The 22,255-nt window shown below is 35.2% G+C and overlaps 1 protein-coding gene across 1 annotated transcript; it reads right to left on the bottom strand.

Annotated features, from left to right (window-relative positions):
• Positions 1 to 1,780: 1,780 nt before the first annotated feature.
• Positions 1,781 to 19,343, bottom strand: LOC137387236 (amiloride-sensitive sodium channel subunit beta-like). The gene is made up of 16 exons (XM_068073576.1): positions 19,260 to 19,343; positions 17,262 to 17,396; positions 15,737 to 15,899; positions 14,474 to 14,524; positions 14,081 to 14,242; positions 10,040 to 10,131; positions 8,979 to 9,123; positions 7,823 to 7,889; positions 6,513 to 6,616; positions 5,836 to 5,999; positions 5,199 to 5,297; positions 4,934 to 5,039; positions 4,333 to 4,466; positions 4,161 to 4,228; positions 3,495 to 3,582; positions 1,781 to 2,312 (listed from the first exon to the last, which is right to left on the bottom strand). Exons 1-16 carry the CDS (start codon positions 19,326 to 19,328, stop codon positions 2,088 to 2,090), a joined length of 1,872 nt encoding a protein of 623 aa, XP_067929677.1. The 5' UTR covers positions 19,329 to 19,343; the 3' UTR covers positions 1,781 to 2,087.
• Between the last annotated feature and the right edge of the window lie 2,912 nt (positions 19,344 to 22,255).

Below are 22,255 nucleotides of genomic sequence, written 5' to 3'. Positions count from 1 at the left end.
TTATTCTGTATCCAGTACATGTTTGATAATATATACTTATTCTGTATCCAGTACATGTTTGATAATATATACTTATTCTGTATTCAGTACATGTTTGATAATATATACTTATTCTGCATCCAGTACATGTTTGATAATATATACTCATTCTGTATCCAGCACATGTTTGATAATATATACTTATTCTGTATTCAGTACATGTTTGATAATATATACTTATTCTGTATCCAGTACATGTTTGATAATATATACTTATTCTGTATTCAGTACATGTTTGATAATATATACTTATTCTGTATCCAGTACATGTTTGATAATATATACTTATTCTGTATCCTGTACATGTTTGATAATATATACTTATTCTGTATCCAGTACATGTTTGATAATATATACTTATTCTGTATCTAGTACATGTTTGATAATATATACTTATTCTGTATTCAGTACATGTTTGATAATATATACTTATTCTGTATCCAGTACATGTTTGATAATATATACTTATTCTGTATCCAGTACATGTTTGATAATATATACTTATTCTGTATCCAGTACATGTTTGATAATATATACTTATTCTGTATCCTGTACATGTTTGATAATATATACTTATTCTGTATCCAGTACATGTTTGATAATATATACTTATTCTGTATCTAGTACATGTTTGATAATATATACTTATTCTGTATTCAGTACATGTTTGATAATATATACTTATTCTGTATCCAGTACATGTTTGATAATATATACTTATTCTGTATCCAGTACATGTTTGATAATATATACTTATTCTGTATTCAGTACATGTTTGATAATATATACTTATTCTGTATCCAGTACATGTTTGATAATATATACTTATTCTGTATCCAGTACATGTTTGATAATATATACTTATTCTGTATTCAGTACATGTTTGATAATATATACTTATTCTGCATCCAGTACATGTTTGATAATATATACTCATTCTGTATCCAGCACATGTTTGATAATATATACTTATTCTGTATTCAGTACATGTTTGATAATATATACTTATTCTGTATCCAGTACATGTTTGATAATATATACTTATTCTGTATCCAGTACATGTTTGATAATATATACTTATTCTGTATCCAGTACATGTTTGATAATATATACTTATTCTGTATCCTGTACATGTTTGATAATATATACTTATTCTGTATCCAGTACATGTTTGATAATATATACTTATTCTGTATCTAGTACATGTTTGATAATATATACTTATTCTGTATCTAGTACATGTTTGATAATATATACTTATTCTGTATCCTGTACATGTTTGATAATATATACTTATCCTGTACATAAAACACATTTTAGATAATCCATATTTCTCTAATTGTATTACTTTAAAATGTTTAAGTATTCAGTCGATCTGCGTTTTCAGAAAAATCCATGATTTCATGTTTCATAAGGAGGTAAGTACTGTTATAGCAAGTATAAATTGTTTGCACATATTTATAGCCTATGAATTCTTCCGATAAGTTGAGTAATGGGTAAATACAGAAGACGTTCCATTAAGTGAAAACCTTTTTGCATCCTGAAATTGGTATTTTCAAGTACTCAGAAATGAACTACTAGTGACACAATAAACTGTATCTGTCGTTACAATAACAAATTACATTTAATATAAACAATGTTTAATTTAGGTCTAAAACAATATCAAATGGTTTTTAAACACAGTTGGTGTCATGGTGGCAGCAATGGTTTTGCAATAGTATCTGTAATGAAAGAGGCAAAACACAAATGCAAATTTAAATAATAATAAATTAAATACATATAAACAATAGTTTTACATAAAAATCAGTACGTATAAAATATGGCCACTCATAACGAAGACTAAAAGTTTTATTTGCTCGACTCTCTGCTTCCAAAGTTACTAAAGCAATAAATATCAATATATCATATCTACTGTGACTTGATACCAAAATAATAAAATTGACCTTTTAAACACAGTACGCTTTACTTGGACGGAACCAATAACAAAAGAGGCTGATTGAAATGGATCAATCTTTCTTATTATACCAAGACTGTGACATGTGTGTGAGTTAGTTGTCCTTCATCAAGATCTCTTTATTGAACGCATGCACTGGTGTCTGGACTGTCTCGTGCTTCTTTAAGTCTGTCAGACTCGACGTCTTATTGCTGTTCATCTTGCGTACAAACCACTTTATCATCAACAGAATTAACTCAAACAGTTCAACGAAAGAAATAATGGACATTCCAATCCACAATCCGAGATGGCCACCAATTGCTCCAATTAAATCCTTGGCCTGTTCAAAAAATATTACAAATACTAACATACTAAACAGACATTCCGCATGTGTTGGCGAAAGCATTTAGCCGTTGAAATCGGCTAAAGTTTTCTAAGACTTAGAATAGATCGAGTCAGAGCTGTGACTAGTTCTACATCCCTTCTATAAACTTGTTATAGGGTCAGATCTGTGACTAGTTCTACACCCCTTCTGTAAACATGTTACAGAGTCAAAGCTGTGGCTAGTTCTAGATCCATTCTGTAAACTTGTTATAGAGTCAGAGCTGTGACTAGTTCTACACCTCTTTTGTAAACTTGTTACAGAGTCAAAGATGTGGCTAGTTCTACACTACTTCTGTAAACTTGTTATAGAGTCAGAGCTGTGACTAGTTCTACATCCCTTCTGTAAACTTGTTACAGAGTCAGAGCTGTGACTAGTTCTACACTCCTTCTGTAAACTTGTTACAGAGTCAGAGCTGTGGCTAGTTCTATATCCATTCTGTAAACTTGTTATAGAGTCAGAGCTGTGACTAATTCTACATCCCTTCTGTAAACATGTTACAGAGTCAGAAGTGTGAGTAGTTCTTCATCCTTTTTGCAAATTTGTTGCAGTGGCTGAGTATGCCGGAAAAAATCTTGCGTTGAGGTTAGGTGCAAAAATAAAGATTTTTCAAAGTCGCATGCTTAGCCTTTAAATACCAATGACTAGTAGAACTCTCATGTCCTCTAGAGAAACACTCCGCCAAGACTGGTTTTTTTTATAAGCTACCTTGAGTGGTCTTAACACTTATCGAGGGCTTTTTCTGTGACTGTCAGATTAACCCGAAGGGATACATTATGCAACATGTCCAGTCTGACAGAGCCAATTAGCCATTTTCCTTGCCCAATATACGATGGATAGAGGTGGATCTTTAATGCGCCCTGTTATCAGTGTGGTACACAGGACCTCCAAGTTATGGTCCGGATCTGAATGACCCAGCAATTTAGGGTTGAGAGCTTGCTGAGAGCTTTATGTCAGATCAGCATTAAGCAGGGCTCAAACCACCAACCCTATGGTTGACAATCAAAGACACCACCCACTCTGGCCACCCTGACACCTTTGACACATCAACTATTACTGGCAGCATATGAAATTCATATGGAGCAATGTTGTATGCCAGGTAGCTAACACAGAACAATAACTTATAAGTTGTCCACTTACAGTGATGGACAGACGCTCCGTGTATTTGTTGTAGTTTAGATTGTCGTAATAGACAACCATTTTTAGAAACTCCTCACTCAGGCCAGTCCTACAAGTAAACTAGTTATGTAAAATACAATGTCATAAAACCTCAAGTAGCAAGACTCATAGGGGTGAGGTTCGTACAAAACTCTACTGCTTGTAAAAGAAGGCACAATACTACTAAGTGTATATTACTAGGCGTAAGCTACTAGATATAGACTATTCTATACATAAAATACAGTATACTGTATGCGCGTACACTCTATTGTATCGTTAATGTGTTTTTATTACACGAATAGCTAACCAATTCAGAGAATTTATAGCACTGCACGATTAAAGTAGCAAAGGATTATGTTTGAGGATCACTAGACTATCTATGATTGGAGGTGTTATATCGAGCCTCCACTGTTATTAGCCATGGGAACATTACTCCCACTTTATATCGTTTACTCCAATACTACCAGTTACACTCCAACTTAGTTCCAATTCTTCGGAGGAGAGTGTGAAGTAAATAGAATGTTTGTTTTGCTTCTCATAAAAGTTTAAATGACATCTGAAAAGTATATGAACTGTGTTAACATTCTTAAACTATCAGGCTACAAAGCTATGACTTTGAGATGGCACTGGAAATTTTAATAGTCTTACTTAGTGTCACCTGCCATCACCCTTTTCATGGTTTCACCCCTTTCATCAAGAGATTCCTTAAGGAATGGCTGCAATATTAATCAAATGACAACAATATTTGAAATAATTGAACTGATATCGTATAGATGAGAGATGACAATCAGTTCCTAGGACAATAAACAAGTTGTCTTACCATGTATAGCTTGGAAGGCCACTGGCTTGTAGAGATGGTATACTGATACTGCGATTCCCAGCATGGGGTAGGACAGACATTGCTACATGTGCCATTGTCAAGTAGGCTTAACTCCACGCTTTCCACACAGTCATCTACACAGCAACACCACTAGCATGATATGAAATACCTGATAGGTTGTATATGATATGCGATATATGCTATATAATATGTGACATACGATATATGATACACTGTACATGGTATACATTATACGGTATATGATATATAATATATAATCTATGATATACGATATATGATGTATGATACATCATACATGATATATGATCCATTACATTCGATACACTATATATGATAAACGATATATGATCTACGATATAAGCTATATGATACATGAAATTTGATATATGATATACTATACATAGCATATATGATATGCAATATATCATATGGAATACATTAAATCACAGCTGTACATGACACGGATGTTACATATTATTCTATACCTTTTCTAAGTTTGATTTTACGCAAACACATGAGCCTCATACCAGCAAAGATCAAATTCAAAAGAAAACAGAGTAAGATTTTCTTAAGTACTCACTTTCCGCTGGACCACACATTGTGACATTATCAGGGTACCTGTAGAGGGGTGTCGCGCAGCCACAATCTTTTATTATACCTTTTTGCAAGCAGGTCTTGAGACAAGCCTGCAACAAAATTCGCTTTGTTTGATAGTAATACAATATTTGGTAACACCATCGAATCGACATTGTTAGTAGCTAGAAAATCAAACTTTCATCTTCGAAACGAAATGTTGTTTTCGAAACAAACTTACCAAGTTATGAATATAGTAAAAGACAATTCACCTTTTGCGTGTAGTTTCCGGGATAGAATGAATGGGTGCTTGTTCTATTTATCTCATTGACACAATCGCCTTTAAAGCCTGCCAGCCTGCTCACCTCAACCTACAACCAGACCACCGGCTTCAGTACTACAGCAACTTTTTGCTAGGAGTTATCTGCCTATTGTGCTAGATGTTATCTGCCCAATGTGCTAGGAGTTATCTGCCCATTGTGCTATGGAAATAACATAATAACTTCTCACAACTGCTGAAAAGGACCATTTTTGACTTTCTTCCTAGTTTCCTTTTAACAAAATCATAACTGGAGAGTTGCATTGCATCATAATATACAACTGTTTTTTATTTAAAATAAAAAATCTATACAATAAATATGTTGTCCATCCTAGTATAGCATTCTCTGTAATGACTACGTCAGAGAAATAATAAACAGATTCCAATTTACGGCGGCTGTTCGTTTTTCAGCTTTTAAGAGCTTGTAATCACATTCCCACATATTTTGCACCTACAACACAACAGAGTAAGACATGGTGAATCTTTTGATACCAAATAACTGTAATGTGAATTTTGTTGCAAGTCAACCTTTAACCAATTTCTACCTTCACCGTGATGACCTGATTAAAATTGTAAAAACATTCACATACATATTTTACAGCGATTCCACTTTTGGTGCCTGGAGTGATGTCAAATCCATCTTCTTCTATGATAGGAACCTGGCCTTGCCTATGTAACATGACCCTTAGCCCGGCCTCTTGAGTGAGCACAGGAGTGTACTGGCCTTGGTTGATAAACAGCGTCATGGATAACCCTGTAACACATTATATAAACATAGTTTATATACAATATAAATACAATATAACATTCTCTCTACGTACACTATTGTGTTTAGACTCTATAGTCTATTGCGCTATAGACTTTTTTCTTACGTAAATGACAGTGTACTGTACGGACATTATCTACTACTTGTGGAGAGACTAGCCAAACCAACTCACGACACACAAAATGACTAGCGTATCAAATGCAGTGTTGTTCAATCTATATAACATTATTGATGTACACAGTGTAAATGTCAATACTCCTTGAAGACATCAGTAAATGTTCATCTATCGGTAAAGGAGAGTGTGGAGAAGGCAACTCTTACTATTCTTATACATTCAAACTAAAACATATCATATATGTGTTGAGAAAGGTAAACAAAAAGGAGATTCTTAGGTCAATATGAATCAAAGCATTAGCCTTTTCTTCTATATACCGAATAGTGCAGTTTATGAATTATAGCTGCATATTGTAGATATATTTTACTCAAAGGTTTGGGACATACCTAGAGAAGCCCCTGGGTTGCTGATCTTAGCCACAGATCTGTCCATACCACTATTAAATGTGTAGCAGTTGCCGTACTTCACATCATAAAAGTGATAAAAGTGCCTAATAAGAAACAAATACTGTCTTATATTGGTTTCAGGCCAGAAAACCCAAATAATTCAGACTGGGTTCAAGCAATGATATACAGCCCCCCAAGAATAGCCGACGGCGCTCATATGGGCGGGGTTTAATGATGGAGCTCTGTTAGGATTATGCTAGCCTGGGTTTCGGAGCTAACACAACTCTCTCTGTTGGGATTAACCCGAACACGGCACCCGAACAAAAAAATATGCTGAATAAAGCACCTTGTAAATTTACAAATATTATGAACTATAGTGGTTATTTTACTTATCTGTTGAATTCATTTTGTTGTCAAATAAATATAGTATCCCAATATTGTCACCGTTATGATCAGTCAGTTGCCATTCACAAGCATTCGTGATATTAATAGTCACAATCGTAAAATAGCTCAAATTCGGTTTTGCATTTAGATTTTGAGTATGAAAACTACACTGCACAGTTTTGCCTGCTGTCCCATCTTATTGGCCAGGTAAAACAATGTGATAACGATGAAAGACTTTGTCATTTTATATTAGGGGTGGCAAAATATAAATCAAAAACTAGAAAAAAAATGCCGTTGTTCGGGTAATTATATTCAACTTTAGGCATATACTACGACCTTTACCAATTTTAAAATTACTAAAAGTAGGTAATTTGAAATGTTTTATTTTGCATGGATCTATTATTTTGGTTAGGTATCACCCCTACATTGTAGAAATTCAAGGTTTGCTATTGTGAACCGCGGGGCCTACTGACTGAATGAGCTGATGAAACGATAACAGCGAGTTGTGTTTTCCAAAACCTAACAAGGCAACGCGACCGCCCCGCGAGAGTTGTGTTTGCTCCGAAACCCAGGCTAGCACAATCCTAACAGAGCTCCATCATTAAACCCCGCCTATTTGATAGCCGTCGGCTATCCTTGGGGGGCTGTATATCATTGGTTCAAGGACGCAATGGGTTCAAGGACACACTAGGTTCAAGGACACAATAGGTTCAAGGACACAATAGCTGCTACTTTACTTAAATGTCTTAATCCGTTACACTAGCAGCCTGTTAGCTTGATTTCTATCTTTAAACTGTAGCCCGTCTGCAGTTTACAGCTATGGCTTTGTAGCAAATATTGTACTTTGACGAGTTAATCAAACTACTCATCTGAGAAGATAACTCCAACAAAACAAAATGATTAACCTCACTGTAGAAACTACTCACTCTGGTCCACATGTTTTTCCCAAGAATGAACACTCCTGCAGCATCTCTTGAATATCATGACCCATTCCTAAAGGAGCAGCAACAAGTTCACAAGCTCTGAGTCTAAGATATATAAATGGTACGGGGCGGGTCCACAGGCTTCCTGTGGGACTCCATGCTTTGCGTTATTGCTCAAACCTCAAGGCAATATGACAATAATGAGTTGGTCAAGAAGTCAATTCAAGAAGTCAAGTCAAGTAGTCAAGTCAAGAAGTCAAGTCAAGAAGTCAAGTAAAGTCATGAAGTCAAGTATTCAAGAGTTGGTTAAAATCTGGTAGTGTAAAAAAGGGTTCTAAAGTTGTTGAACTTAATAGCAGAGGAGTGGCAGGAAGCCAACAGAATGGACCTTGCAATGGATGAAAACTTGAAATAAATGAATGAAAAAATAGACCATGGGTTATTAGGACTAAGTAAAGGTTGAAGGCTAAAGGTTAAATGAGAAGGTGTAGGTTGCTTAGAACTTGAAATTTAGTTCAATGCAACCTACATATACATATATATGACTGAATATTTGAAAGTAACACAGAATAATATTCAGGGTCTAAATATATTTCATATACATGTAGTATCTACTCACTGCTACTAATATATAGTTAAACTGCAGGTGTTAGGTTTATGAAAAATAAATTTTGCACTAATCTTTGTTAACATTCTTTAGTATAACATATATGATAATGCGCAGTAGTCTCAATGCCTCGATTTCAGGGCTAATATACTGCTGACAAAGATGCCACAAGAATGGAAATCACAATCGCAGACCTCCAACTAAAAGTCTCTCAAGACAGATTTTCTGTGAAAGAAGAATTCAAAGAGTTGTTTTGAGTGAAGAGACAAAAAATCACGCCGAGAGGAAAGCATCAATTTTTAGAAGATAGAAGCAATGTGTATGATCAGTCATATTTGAAGCTAGACTAAAGAGCTATGAATACATGAGGGGGTATTGCTGTCAATGTTGAGTCAAGAGAGCCCAGGCAGCTTTAAACAGTTTCATCATAGCAACTAGCGTGATGGCTAACATGTACTGTTAGTGCTATAGTATACTTACTAGAAATATGTACTGCTAGTGCTATAGTATACTTACTAGCAATATGTACTGCTAGTGCTATAGTATACTTACTAGCAAGCTCTGCCCGGCTATAACTTGAAGTTATATACTGGGTTAAATTAAGTATCATCTCTTTTTCTGTTGAGCTCTGCCCAACGTTTCCAAACCATGTCATGTTTGCAAACTCCTCAAGGTTAGGCTCAGTGTAGAAACCCTCCTATCATAAAACGATAAAACAATAGTATGAACTTTACATTATTGCTAATGTACTAATTAGTACTTCTGATGAACTCCTTCATTCACCTGCAGTATACTTATTTATTTACCTGCAGTATAGTCCTTCATCTACCTGCTGTATATGCACTCTTTTACCTGCAGTATACTCCTTCATCTACCTACTGTATATGCACTCATTTACCTGCAGTATACTCATTCATTTACCTGCAGTAAACTCACACGTATACAATTATTCATATTTCTTTCAGCTGACATTATTTTGTTAACATTTAGGGATATTTCAACAGCCAACAATTTGTGTTTCAATCTTATTTTAAAACAAAATACTTTTGCATATTTATGAACATTAAAAATAATAGTTTTAGTAGCCGATTATGCCAAGGTCAAATATGCATAGGTCAAATATGTGAAGGTCAAATATGTGAAGGTCAAATATGTGAAGGTCAAATATGCCAAGGGGCAGTGTATTATTTTTTAATTATTAATTTTTATTCCAAGGTATCAGTGTAATGAGAGCCTCTTATATAGCAATAAAGTTAGCCAGCTTCTGGTTCATCTGTTAATAGAATCTGTACAAAATATACTACTGAGAAAATGATTCTAGCAAATGACTACGATTTCACCGAGTATATATATCGTGCCTATAATTTTGGCTTGTATTTATCTTTATAATTGTATTAAACTTTTGCCTTTTTATATTGATTATATTGACATTAGGCTTATTTTTCATAGAACTTTAATAGAGCAATCGCAAAATCAAGAGACATGCTTCTGTAATGGAATGTGTATACCGATAGGAAAACCAATTGATTATAATAATTATTAACAGGTATGACATGCTAACTTCACCAAACAGACTAGAAACATGCGTATGAGAGCTCAAGTCTGCTACATACCAAGTCATCCATGATCAGATTTTCGGTTTCAGTTAGAGGCTCCATTGATCTCTTCTTTCGCTTTCCTCTTGCAGGAGCAGAACCATTTGAGGCTGTGTAAGAATACCAATGTTAGCGTTTTAACATTCATAAAGGAAAAATATAGAAATGATCACCCGAGTAGCCTTTGTGCACAAAGAGCAGACAACACCTTACTAGCTGTTAGCTGGTATCAGTGTGACACATAGCATACATATGAGGCTTCAAGTAAACCCTGACAAACAAGCAAGCAAATTGATATTGGAGATTGCAATAGTTTCCAATCTATATATATATATATATATATATATATATATATATATATAAATATATTGAATATATATTGAATATATATATATACATATATATATAGGCCTATAATATATATATATATATATATATAATACATATATATATATATATATATATTCAATATATATACGACAGACAGACGACGACAGACAAACTTTGAGTTTATATATACAGTGAAACATGGATAACTCGCCCTCGGATATATCGAACACATGGTTAACTCGAATGGATTTGCTTAGTCCGTTCCCACGCAATGATAAATGGTTTTATATAACTCGACCTCGGCACCGTTAACTCGAACAGTTTTTTGCCGAATTCACAAACGTGGTTTCCGTTCAATTTATTTCGAAGGAGTTTCCACTAATCGCGGAGCTGAGACTACTCTGCTTTCTTAACGAAAGCACGTTTTATACGCGTATAGTGTACATATAATTTCCCCCGTACCGTATAATGGAACCGAAAAAGAAATCGTATAAAAATGATTAATAGGGTCGCTAAGACGTTCGCTTAGTTACGGCCAAGCTATAAACGTTAGAAGGTATTAGCGATAAAAATTTAATAAAGATAGACACAGCATGCAAAATACATATTGTAACAGTGATTATATGCGGGTACATAAAGATAAAATGTCACAAATAGGCTCGTGGCTTGGCGTCCGCTACAACAGACATCCGCTTTACGATGGCATCACGCAAGCAAAGAAAAGCGTAGAAACCTTCTGACAAACTTAAATTACTCGAGGAAATCGAAGCAGGACAAAAGCTATCAGCATTATCAACAAGAGAAAATCTTCCAAAAAGTACAGTGTCAACATGGATTAAACAAAAAGAAAGAATAAGATCGTTATGTGACCAAAATTCATCAAGGCTAAGAGATCGTTCTACGTCGCACGATGATTTGGATGGTGTATTATTGACTTGGTTTAGACAAGTGCGTAGTGAAGGCGTACCTATCGATGGGCCAATTTTGTTAGAAAAGGCTAACAAGTTTTTACAGGATTTAGGAAAGGATACTACTGTAAGCAAGTAAGTAATCTTGAAACAGCCAATGCTGTTACATTATTATGAACTCGACCCGATAAAGGGCTAAATTTATGACTGTCTAAGGTGCCTAACAAATGTTTTAAAAATAGTGTTACTTTAGCTTAAACTCAAGTTTGGCTTTGCAGATGAGCTTTTAGTGGTTGATGCAGATGTTACTGTTGCTGAGCATTTGAGTGATGCAGAGATTGTGCAGTCCATGACATATTGTGGTGCTCTCGATGAGTCCGATAGAGAGGATGAGGCTGAGATTGTTGAACCTGATCCACCTACCTTAGCTGATGCAAACAACGCTTTAGATGTCCTCAGACGTTTTATAGATACGAGAGAGTGCAAGGACTATAATAACTGTTTAAAATCTATTTCTACAATAAGTCACACTGTTGATCTTTGTCAAAAAAATACCTTGTCACAGACTACACTCGATAAGTTTTTTGAATGAAACAACTGATCAGATGTAAAGCATGCTTTTTTGCATTGGTCATAAATGTTTACTTATGTCCAGTTTTAAAAATTGTCAGAATGAATAGATATTTTTCTATTGGGCTGAGATTTGTTTGCAGTTTTAGGTGATGTGACTGACAAGACGTTTTAAGATTAAAATTGGCAAAATTGATCTCGAGTAAAACACTCAGAAGAAAAAATGTCTTCTGAGCGCTTTAACCGTGATTAGGTTTTGCCAATTTTAATCTGAAAAGGTTCTGGCAGTCACATCACCTAAAACAACACACAAATCTCAAGTGTATAAAAATATCTATACTTTCTGATAAATACTTTAAAACTCTACATCAGATGCCCTTTAACTTACAACGAACAACCTATACTTTAGTTTTATATATGCATGTAGTTTGTATATGTATCTACTGATAAATACATTCACTTGTGACTGTGCTCTGATAACTTGAACGCTCTGATAACTCAAACACTTTCGCTCGGTCCTGTGAAGTTTGAGTTATCCATGTTTCACTGTATATATAAACTCAAAGTTTGCCTGTCATCATCTGTCTGTCTGTATGTCTGTCGTTTGTCTGTCCAGCTATAGCTGGTAAAGTTTTAGCAACAGAAAATCATGCTAGGTTGGAACTCGCGATATTAAAATCACAAGTCTACTAATAAGCGCATGTAACCACAAGGATAAGCTGTTCTTATCCCACCTATCACCCTTGTCGTATACTGTATATCTTTTTCACGATTGCACATGCTAAATTTCTATAGAAGATTTCAAAGGTTTCTATAGAAGTCTATAGATGTCTATTATACTCGTTGATAGGTTGTGTTTATAAAACATGTCTACAGCCTTTTTAATGCCTTTCAGGAACCATCCTCTATATCTTTGTACAGGCAGAGTTTACAACACCTGTCTACAGATAAATATCTATAATACTGGATAGAAATTATAATACCTGTTTACAGCGAATATCTATAAAACCTGTCTACAGATAGAAACTATCTATCTGTAGAAACTATCTATCTAAACTACCTGTCTACATGTAAAATTTATAACACCTGTCTGCAGCGAACATCTATAATACCTGTCTACATGTAGAATTTATAACACCTGTCTGCAGCTAACAACTATAATATCTGTCTACGAACAGTGTACAAAACTCTAGTGTTAAAGAACGTTAATGACATGCCAAAAAATAACATAAAGAATTTTACGTACCACGTTTTTGTCGCCGAGGACCTTCTCGAACTGAGAAAAGACATTTGGCTAAACTGCATTAATGTTTCTAAAACCTTTCAAGGGGAGAACAAACTCATCATGTTTTTATTGGTATCTACATGAAGGTGACTAGTGAACGCTGAGCTGGTGTTGGGCACATATTTTACCTAACTAGTCAACAGTAAAACTTCCACATTGGTCTAAGCATATCAAAGACAGGTTTTATAAGGATTTGCAGTAATATAGTGGAAAGCCGCAATGCTTAAGCCAAGGTCGTCTGAGAGCCCAGGCTATGTTAAAGATGTAAACAAATATAGAATTCCATGCTATACAGAAAGTCATCATTCGGTAGTGACCGATCTATGCATCGCCAGCTCAGGTCTATCTTATAAACATCTATAACAGCAGCACCCTCAATCTATAACAGTAGCACCCTCAATCTATAACAGTAGCACCCTCACTCTATAACAGTAGCACCCGCACTCTATAACAGTAGCACCCTTACTCTATAACAGTAGCACCCTCACTCTATAACAGTAGCACCCTCAATCTATAACAGTAGCACCCTCACTCTATAACAGTAGCACCCTCAATCTATAACAGTAGCACCCTCAATCTATAACAGTAGCACCCTCACTCTATAACAGTAGCACCCGCACTCTATAACAGTAGCACCCTTACTCTATAACAGTAGCACCCTCACTCTATAACAGTAGCACCCTCAATCTATAACAGTAGCACCCTCAATCTATAACAGTAGCACCCTCACTCTATAACAGTAGCACCCTCACTCTATAACAGTAGCACCCTCAATCTATAACAATAGCACCCTCACTCTATAACAGTAGCATCCTCAATCTTCATTAGTCTGTGTAAACTATTTGCTGAAAGATAAAACCTTCAAATACTCAACTTTAGTGTGACTGCTCTTGTGACAGTCATTGAAGTCCTATAAACTATTTTTTTGTAGATAAGCCTAAATCTCTTTCTGTCTCATATACAAACCTGAAGATGAGACTGAACTGCTCTCTTGTGTTGTGAGGTTAACCAAAGCAGATGATGAGCCCTGTGTTCCAGCCTGTGTTCCAGCCTGTGTTCCAGTCTGTGTTCCAGCCTGTGTTCCAGCCTGTGTTCCAGCCTGCGTTCCAGCCAGAGTTGTAGAGAGTCCTGCAAAAAATCACTCTAAAATATAAAGAATATACATCACAGTACATCACAAATGTTTGCATCTGTAAAAAGTGATCAATATGTACCCAAAGAAAGTACATAGAAAGGATAGCAAGTACACAAGCAGAGAACACTGAGAAGCTGATCACAAAGATGCCCTCTTCCATTACACGGATATTGACAATCTCACTGCACCCTGTTTGTAATATTTGTCCTGCAACAGTATTTTACCTTCACTGCCTTCTTGATCATCTTCATCGTTCTCTGACGGGTTAAGCTTACCTAGGTAAAAAACAGATTATGTTACTGCATATCTTCTGCTTTGAACAATAACCTGCATTTGCTGGCATTTTAATAGAATATGACAGCCACTTTTTCATGATGGCTTCACTCAGTTGTTTTCGTTAAAGTGCATTGGAGATGGTATTTTGTAGTAGACTCTCTCGAAAAGAAAAAGAAAAATGTAACATTTTATAGTGGCTATTGAAACTTATTAAACACTGTATAATTTTTATTTAGGCTGTCTTTGCTAATACCATGAGCTACAATCTTGTTTGTGTTATAAAAAATATCGATAAAACTATCATGGCATTTGTGTAAACTCTATCCGTAATTCATTACAAGGCATACATGAAAACCATCTCAAGTCAATTCAACATGCGCCAAAATTAATACCGTATTGCAAAAAATTATTCCTAGAGTGATTTGTACAGATAGGATAACATGCAAAGCTTAATAATGAAAAGGCAGTATTATAACTGAGTACTGGTGTACTTAACCGGAGTCTGTCACGTGAAGCTTAAGTCTACGAAAATGAAAGAAACTGTGACTATAAAATGTGTTGAAACTCTATGCGATAGGAGTTGTTCATTTTATAACAAGCGCAGATCAAGTGGTATTTTTGCTTGCCAGTCTACTTCGATATTTATACCTTTCACAAAACTTAATGTAAAAGCTTTAGAGCTAACAAGTCTGTTGAGTCCTAAAGGCAGTACCAGTCCTAGAGACAGTACCAGTTTTAGAGACAGTTACCAGTCTTAGAGACAGTACCAGTCTTAAAGACAGTACCAGTCTTAGAGACAGTTACCAGTCTTAGAGACAGTGCCAGTCTTAAAGACAGTACCAGTCTTAGAGACAGTACCAGTCTTAGAGACAGTACCAGTCTTAGAGACAGTACCAGATTTAGAGACAGTACTCGTCTTAGAGACAGTTACCAGTCTTAGAGACAGTACCAGTCTTAAAGACAGTACCAGTCTTAGAGACAGTTACCAGTCTTAGAGACAGTACCAGTTTTATGAATGGCGATAATGTATTGTGTGACAAATTCCTGTCCCTAAAATGGGATCTAATGCGACATTTAAGAGAGGTTGATGATGGATCTGAAATTTTCTTCCTCTTTTTGATGGTTCTCATATTTTTCCTACTTGAAACAGATTGCAATTGTATAATTGTAAGTATTTCTGCTTTAGTAACTATGAAAACATCTTTACTTACTCAGGTGCTCGTCGAACATCTCCTGACCACCAAACATCTCGGCACGTTTCTCATTTAAAAATGACCCAAAAAGCCCGTTAAGCTCTCGAGGAACTCTATCCGCCCTGAACTGGTTCTGGTTACAGATGGTGACAGCAGGAAACTCTAAGACTCTAAACTTTAACTGTAAGATGACACATTGTGACTATAATAGTACACACATATTGGGAGGGTTGGCTTCCAATACAAAGTAAGAGTTGTCATTTATACTCGGTTCATTAGATGAGCTGGGAATTCACTGCAATCAGCCATCGTCATAAAATCATAAGCTTCTATTCATATTTGAGAATGTTCTGCCAACATTACACCAACCCATATGCATGCAATTAGTTTTACAGAATATTAAAAAACTAAAATCTAACTTGGACAGAATGGCTCCAAAGAACTTTTCAATCGTTTGCAAAGCTTGTTCTAGAAACAGTAATAAAGAGCTGCTCCTACAATGTTTAACTTTAGTATTATTCATATATATGTTAGGAATTATCATTACTTCATGAATATTTTATGAAGATATTCTATTCTGGCCCCTGAATTACTAGTCAACAGCCAAATCTCAGTTAACAAGTAGACAAGAAGCTCGGCCTAAATATGTTTCAGGCATTTCGTAAATTGCTTTGTAGCCTACAATACAATTAAGTACATCAGCCAATCAGCCAAAAAGAATTATTGCAACCATACACCAGCAATAAGATTACTATTGCAGCCACACATAATCCATAAAATGACTATTGCCACCATGCATCAGCCATAAGATGACTATTGCAGCTACACACCAGCCATAAGATGACTATTGCAGCTACACACCAGCCATAAGATGACTATTACAGCTACACACCAGTCATAAGATGGTGCTGTTACACAGTTGAAGTGACTATTCAAGGTGCCCGTGTATAGAGTGGCTATCATGATTCTCGGCAGTCTCATTCAACCGATCTAATTGGTCTATTGTCATGCTCCTCTATCTAATTGGTCCATTGTATTGCTCCTCTATCTAATTGGTCCATTGTATTGCTCCTCTATCTAATTAAAGATTTCCATCTTTCTGAGTATCTAAACTCCTTCAACTTTGGTTATGAACCACAAATTCAATTCACTTCCAGCAAAAGGTTGTTGAACTTTAGTTCAATGCACACGCAGATCCAGTTTGACATGTCGAATTACTGCACTCCACGAGTGAATATAATTTGCAGGATGTGTCGGCAGCGTTACCTTCCGGTAAACGGAACACTCATTAAACACTTGAAAGATGTAAGACTGTGACCTATCTATATCCTGTGACCTATCTATATTCTGTAACCTATATCCTGTGACCTATATCTACTCATTGTATTCATCTTTACCTTTTATTTTTCTATTTAAATTTTATAAAAAATAATCTAGTGTTAAGGTTACCGCGAGCTGCAGCTGTATAATTTCACATTTCCTGTTTGAGCGCATTTCAAAATATCAGTCTAAGATTAACTCTCTGTACTAGATTAGTGCCTACCTCAATATCAGTGGTTCTCTCAAATTTGGCAAAAGAGACGACGAGCTCTTGGCAGAAGTAGATAAAAACTCCGATGCCGGTGAGGAAGAGCAAGGCCCAGAAGAGCTTTGACAAGATATGATTATGAGTAACAATCTGCAAGCAGTGCCATACATGAGTTCAGAGGTGCGTAGATGTAGTATAAACCACCCTACCAAGGGCTCCAGTTTGACAAGAATTTGCAGGTCTATGTTAAGTACGAATAAACAAGCTTTCTTAAACCGTGTCACATCTCTTGCATACTGCTCGACTAAGTTATGTAGGGAACCGGGTTCTGTCCCATATAACTTACGTTCCTTTTAGTTGGCTGCAGCTCAGCCAACTGAAAAGCAGACTAATATAAGCAAAGGAACTAAAGCATTCATTTTTTAATTTAGGGAATAACGTAAATTGTAGTTCTATGAGATGAGATATGATTATTCACTTACCAAGCTAACCCTTGTAGCTTATCACTGATTAGAGTTTTCCGTGCTCTAGCGAAAATTCAAATACATGTAACTAAATGGAAAGACTCGAGCTTTTTCACCGAAGATACGCAATTCTCACAGCAGTCTGTTAAAAAGGTTTGCAGACAGGATTTGTTTCTCAACCAAGTCATTTTCAAATACCAGAAAAGGTTGTAATCTAATCGCTGAGCAGCGCACTAGCCAGCCGTGATCCCTCGAGAAATGACAAAGAAATTTGCAGCTAGCAATCCTATGCAATGGCGCCTTTGCACCTGCACAGGTCACTTTAACAATGGCTAATTTAAAAATAGTCACTTTACAAATTGGTCTTTAAAATTACTCATCATAGTAATGGTTACAGTAAAAATGGTTTGTCGAGAAGGGGCTGCTATAAAAATGGTCATACTAAAAATTATGGTTCTAGTAATTTCAACTGCAGAAATGCAGCCGCTCTAAAAATGCCATCCTAGAATTGTTCCTATAAACAACTACATGTATTTTAGAAAAGAAAAGCATCACTCACTGAGTCTCCACTAGGCAGGTCGCACTTAGTCAAACACTGAGAGCTTTTTAAGGAGTTTTCAACAGGCATTTAATCATATCGAAAGTTAATGAAAGACGCAGGAATTGATTTTTCAAAAACTGCCCACTGAATATAGCGTAAGATAGTCTCTGAGTGGCACTCTTGGGCATCAAGTGAAACTCGCTTCCTGTGAGGCATATTTTGAACTGTTCCACCTGCACGCCTCTGCTTTTCAGTGTAACTGTGCATAGGTAATTACTAATCTAGGTCACTGGTGAACTAAATTGGGTCAGTAGTAAGTGAATCTGGGTTATCATTACACTAATCTGCGTCACTGGTAAACTAATCTAATCTGGGTCATTAGTAAGCTAATCTGGGTCACTAGTTAGCAAGTTTGTGTCGCTGGTAAGCTAATCTGAGTCTCTGTTAAGCTAATTTGGGTCACCTTCACCCAAATACAGTCAGTAAAATCTCCACCGGTGGTCATAATACCGGGTGGTAATTTCATTACTATTGCGGTCTTTAAATTTATAATTTTTTGTCTGAATTTTATAAAATACATATATATTATTAAACGCTGTTATACATTACAAGTAACATTCTTTTTTATATCAACACACTATTGTTGCTTTATTAAGCACAGGAATTTGGTAACTTTGCTCAGAGAACCCAACAGCCTGATCTACAAGGTCTTAAGAGCAGGAATATTATTGGTCGCCAGAAGGTCTTTTTGCGCAATTTTAATCGTATTATAAAATTTGATTTCACAGCTGCTATAAACTACAATAATCATAGATCATGCAAACAAGTTAACGGTCAAACAGGTATATGCATGGGCAGTGGATGAGTTAGTACAAAACCTGTTCTCAAGCTTGGCTGCATTGGTAAAATACAACAAACCATTCTGAAATGACAGGTTTTTCTGAATCGATACAAAGTGTTTGATGTTAGTAGAAATCTAATCAAACTGTCAACAAACTGCTAGCTCACCTTTGGTGGGGCGTGTGCTGTAGTCGTCTCAGCGAATTGCTGGAGCACAGTCTTTAGTCTATCTCTCATGCTGGCTCTAACCTTGACCTCTCAAACACGTCGCCACTAAAATTGGCCACTTGAATCTACAAGGAAAGCATCTTTGAGGTTGTTCGTGACACTGCTTATCGTTTACTGTTGACTATTCTGAGGTCACGTCATTGGTACATAACTGAATGTGAATATATTATGGTTGTAATAATTATAATAGTAGTAGTTAGTATTGTTCAATAGTTATAAACTTGGAGTTATTTTCAGTCTAAAAACACAAGTTCTAAAGTGTTAAGCTGTTTTCATTGAGAAAACAAAATGGGGTCTTGAAGAATTTATTAGAAATTGGATTGTAGGGTTGTTAATAAATACAAAAAGAGTAGAATTGATACAAAAAAGCAAAATCAATAATAAATATACAGAATTTGTTATATAGAAGTCAAACACAAAATAGATAAATGACAGATAATGAATAAATGATGATAATAATAAGGGTTGTAAAACTATTGTAGTAATATTAATAGACACATTTATATTCCTTCTATCATAATAATAGACACATCTATATTCCTTCTATCATATTAATAGACACATCTATATTCCTTCTATCATAATAATAGACACATCTATATTTCTTCTATCATATTAATAGACACATCTATATTCCTTCTATCATATTAATAGACACATTTATATTCCTTCTATCATAATAATAGACACATCTATATTCCTTCTATCATATTAATAGACACATTTATATTCCTTCTATCATAATAATAGACACATCTATATTCCTTCTATCATATTAATAGACACATCTATATTCCTTCTATCATATTAATAGACACATCTATATTTCTTCTATCATATTAATAGACACATCTATATTCCTTCAATCATATTAATAGACACATCTATATTCCTTTTATCATATTAATAGACACATCTATATTCCTTCTATCATATTAATAGACACATCTATATTCCTTCTATCATAATAATAGACACATCTATATTTCTTCTATCATATTAATAGACATGACTATGCAAAAGTCAAATATCTGCATTTATGTAGCCACACAGAAAAATAACTTTTTATATATTTACTGTTCGAAAGGCGTTGTGTAAATCATGTATATTGTTACCTGCGCAGAGTTGACTGGGTTATTTCTATGTGCTTCTTTTGAAGAAAGATGAGGTGTGCTGTGCTGCCTATGAGTGCTGCCAATAAATGCTGCCGTTTCTATGATCACGACTAGAATTAGTGACACTCAATAATCAATAATGGCATTAACTGAATGATCTGAATGCTTTATTAAGTGAGAGCAGAGCACCAGCCAAACAAGCTTTTCACTCGAGAATTGAAGTGCTTTTAGAGGAAGTACGACATAGGAAACGTAATCACGAGAATATCACATGAGAATATGAAAACAGGCATCAGAATGATGCGTTATTTTCTAGACTCAAAGAAAATAAGCTTTTGATAGAATCACGATTGCTTTGTTATGACAACGGCTCTTTTTTCAAACAACTATTAACTGGCCTGCATAAAACACTACAAAGGTATCCTTCAAGTTCAACAGGTAAATAGCTGGCCATTAGAGCCAACTAGATACTATTTCGATCTATGCATTAAGAGGTATTGGAACATCTCTGGAAATTTCATAGCAAACACTAGAAGTGATGAAACATTTATAGAAATTTCATTGCAGACACTTGAAGCATTATAACATCCCTGGAAATGTTATAGTGAACACTAAAAGCGTTATAACATTTCTAAAAATTTCATAGCAAGTACTAGAAGTGTTGGAACATCACTAGCTATTCAATGATTAAAAGTGTAGCATGTGTTTCTATAGGGCAACAGCGCCGTCAACAAATTGTTGGATCCAAAACTGACCTATCAATAGACTCCAAGTTCTTTGATTGAAATATTGTGTTGCTCCCTACTACAAAGGGGCTAAGGGTTCCGAGGCTAAGTATATTTCCACTAGGTTACTTCGATGAATCATGCTATACACATACATATAAGTACACATGAAATTCAACCCAGTAGCTATCCTATCTACACACACATAAACACATGTAATTTCACAATGAAGCAATGACATCAACAATATTTCACAAACTCCTTTTTCAAATAGCACAACATATACTAGTTGTCTTTGATCAACCAGTCATATAATGCAAGAAGTGTGAATATAGTGAACTGGGTAGTGTTCTAGACACTAAAATATGTACTTTTCTGTAGATTTGTGGGCAACTGTGATGGTGGCGGGCAGTTGTACCTATATACCATTCATGATAGTTGGTTGTTTTCAAAAGACAAGATTTCAACAGCATCGCCGAGAGGTTTTGTAACGAAGCCTCTTTTATTACGTGGCTTTCTGCTAAGAACTGTTTTTTAATCCAGTTACTTTGAGCATTGCTTCAACCTCCAGAATCTTCATGAAATTTCAGCCAAACCGTCTCTTTTTTCATTTGAATTTTCCATTTGTATTTGTAGAGCTGAGTTTGAAGAAATTCCTGTGGATTCCTGAAGTAGAGCTGACAACTCACAACTTTAAAATGTCACACCTGGCGTAATATTCAAAGTTTACACACTGTTTGATACTGCGTGTCCATATTGATATTTCATTTTGTTGTGTAAATTTTTGCCAATTTATGAATGAACTAGACTCAAGTGTTTACTTCTCAAATAATAATAATAATTCTTATCAAGCAAACCTGACATTTAATTCAGACTGGTTTTATGGTATAATTGCCTTAATAATCTCATACCAGATAACATTGTTTATCTGATATAAAAAAGAAAGCAGTGCCTAGCAACACATATAAACTTATACCTATATATAGACGCACATAATATGTAATGAGACACATTGTGAGATACTTTTTTCGTTTAATGATTCTTGTATGGTATAATTTGAAAAACTTGGCAATAATTTAATTTCAAACATTTCTGT

The sequence above is a fragment of the Watersipora subatra genome, chromosome 2 (genome assembly GCF_963576615.1).
Source record: "Watersipora subatra chromosome 2, tzWatSuba1.1, whole genome shotgun sequence".
Lineage (NCBI taxonomy): Eukaryota > Metazoa > Bryozoa > Gymnolaemata > Cheilostomatida > Watersiporidae > Watersipora > Watersipora subatra.
Note: the sequence above shows the minus strand (reverse complement) of the source record. Positions and strands in the feature narration are given on the sequence as shown.

Excerpts from the sequence above, each read along its gene's own strand:
- LOC137387236 (XM_068073576.1), bottom strand. The coding sequence starts at position 19,328 with ATGAGAGATAGACTAAAGACTGTGCTCCAGCAATTCGCTGAGACGACT. Across the intron at positions 17,397-19,259 it reads CAGCACACGCCCCACCAAAG|ATTGTTACTCATAATCATAT; the intron begins GTGAGCTAGCAG and ends CACTGCTTGCAG. Across the intron at positions 6,617-7,822 it reads GGAAAAACATGTGGACCAGA|GCACTTTTATCACTTTTATG; the intron begins GTGAGTAGTTTC and ends GTTTCTTATTAG.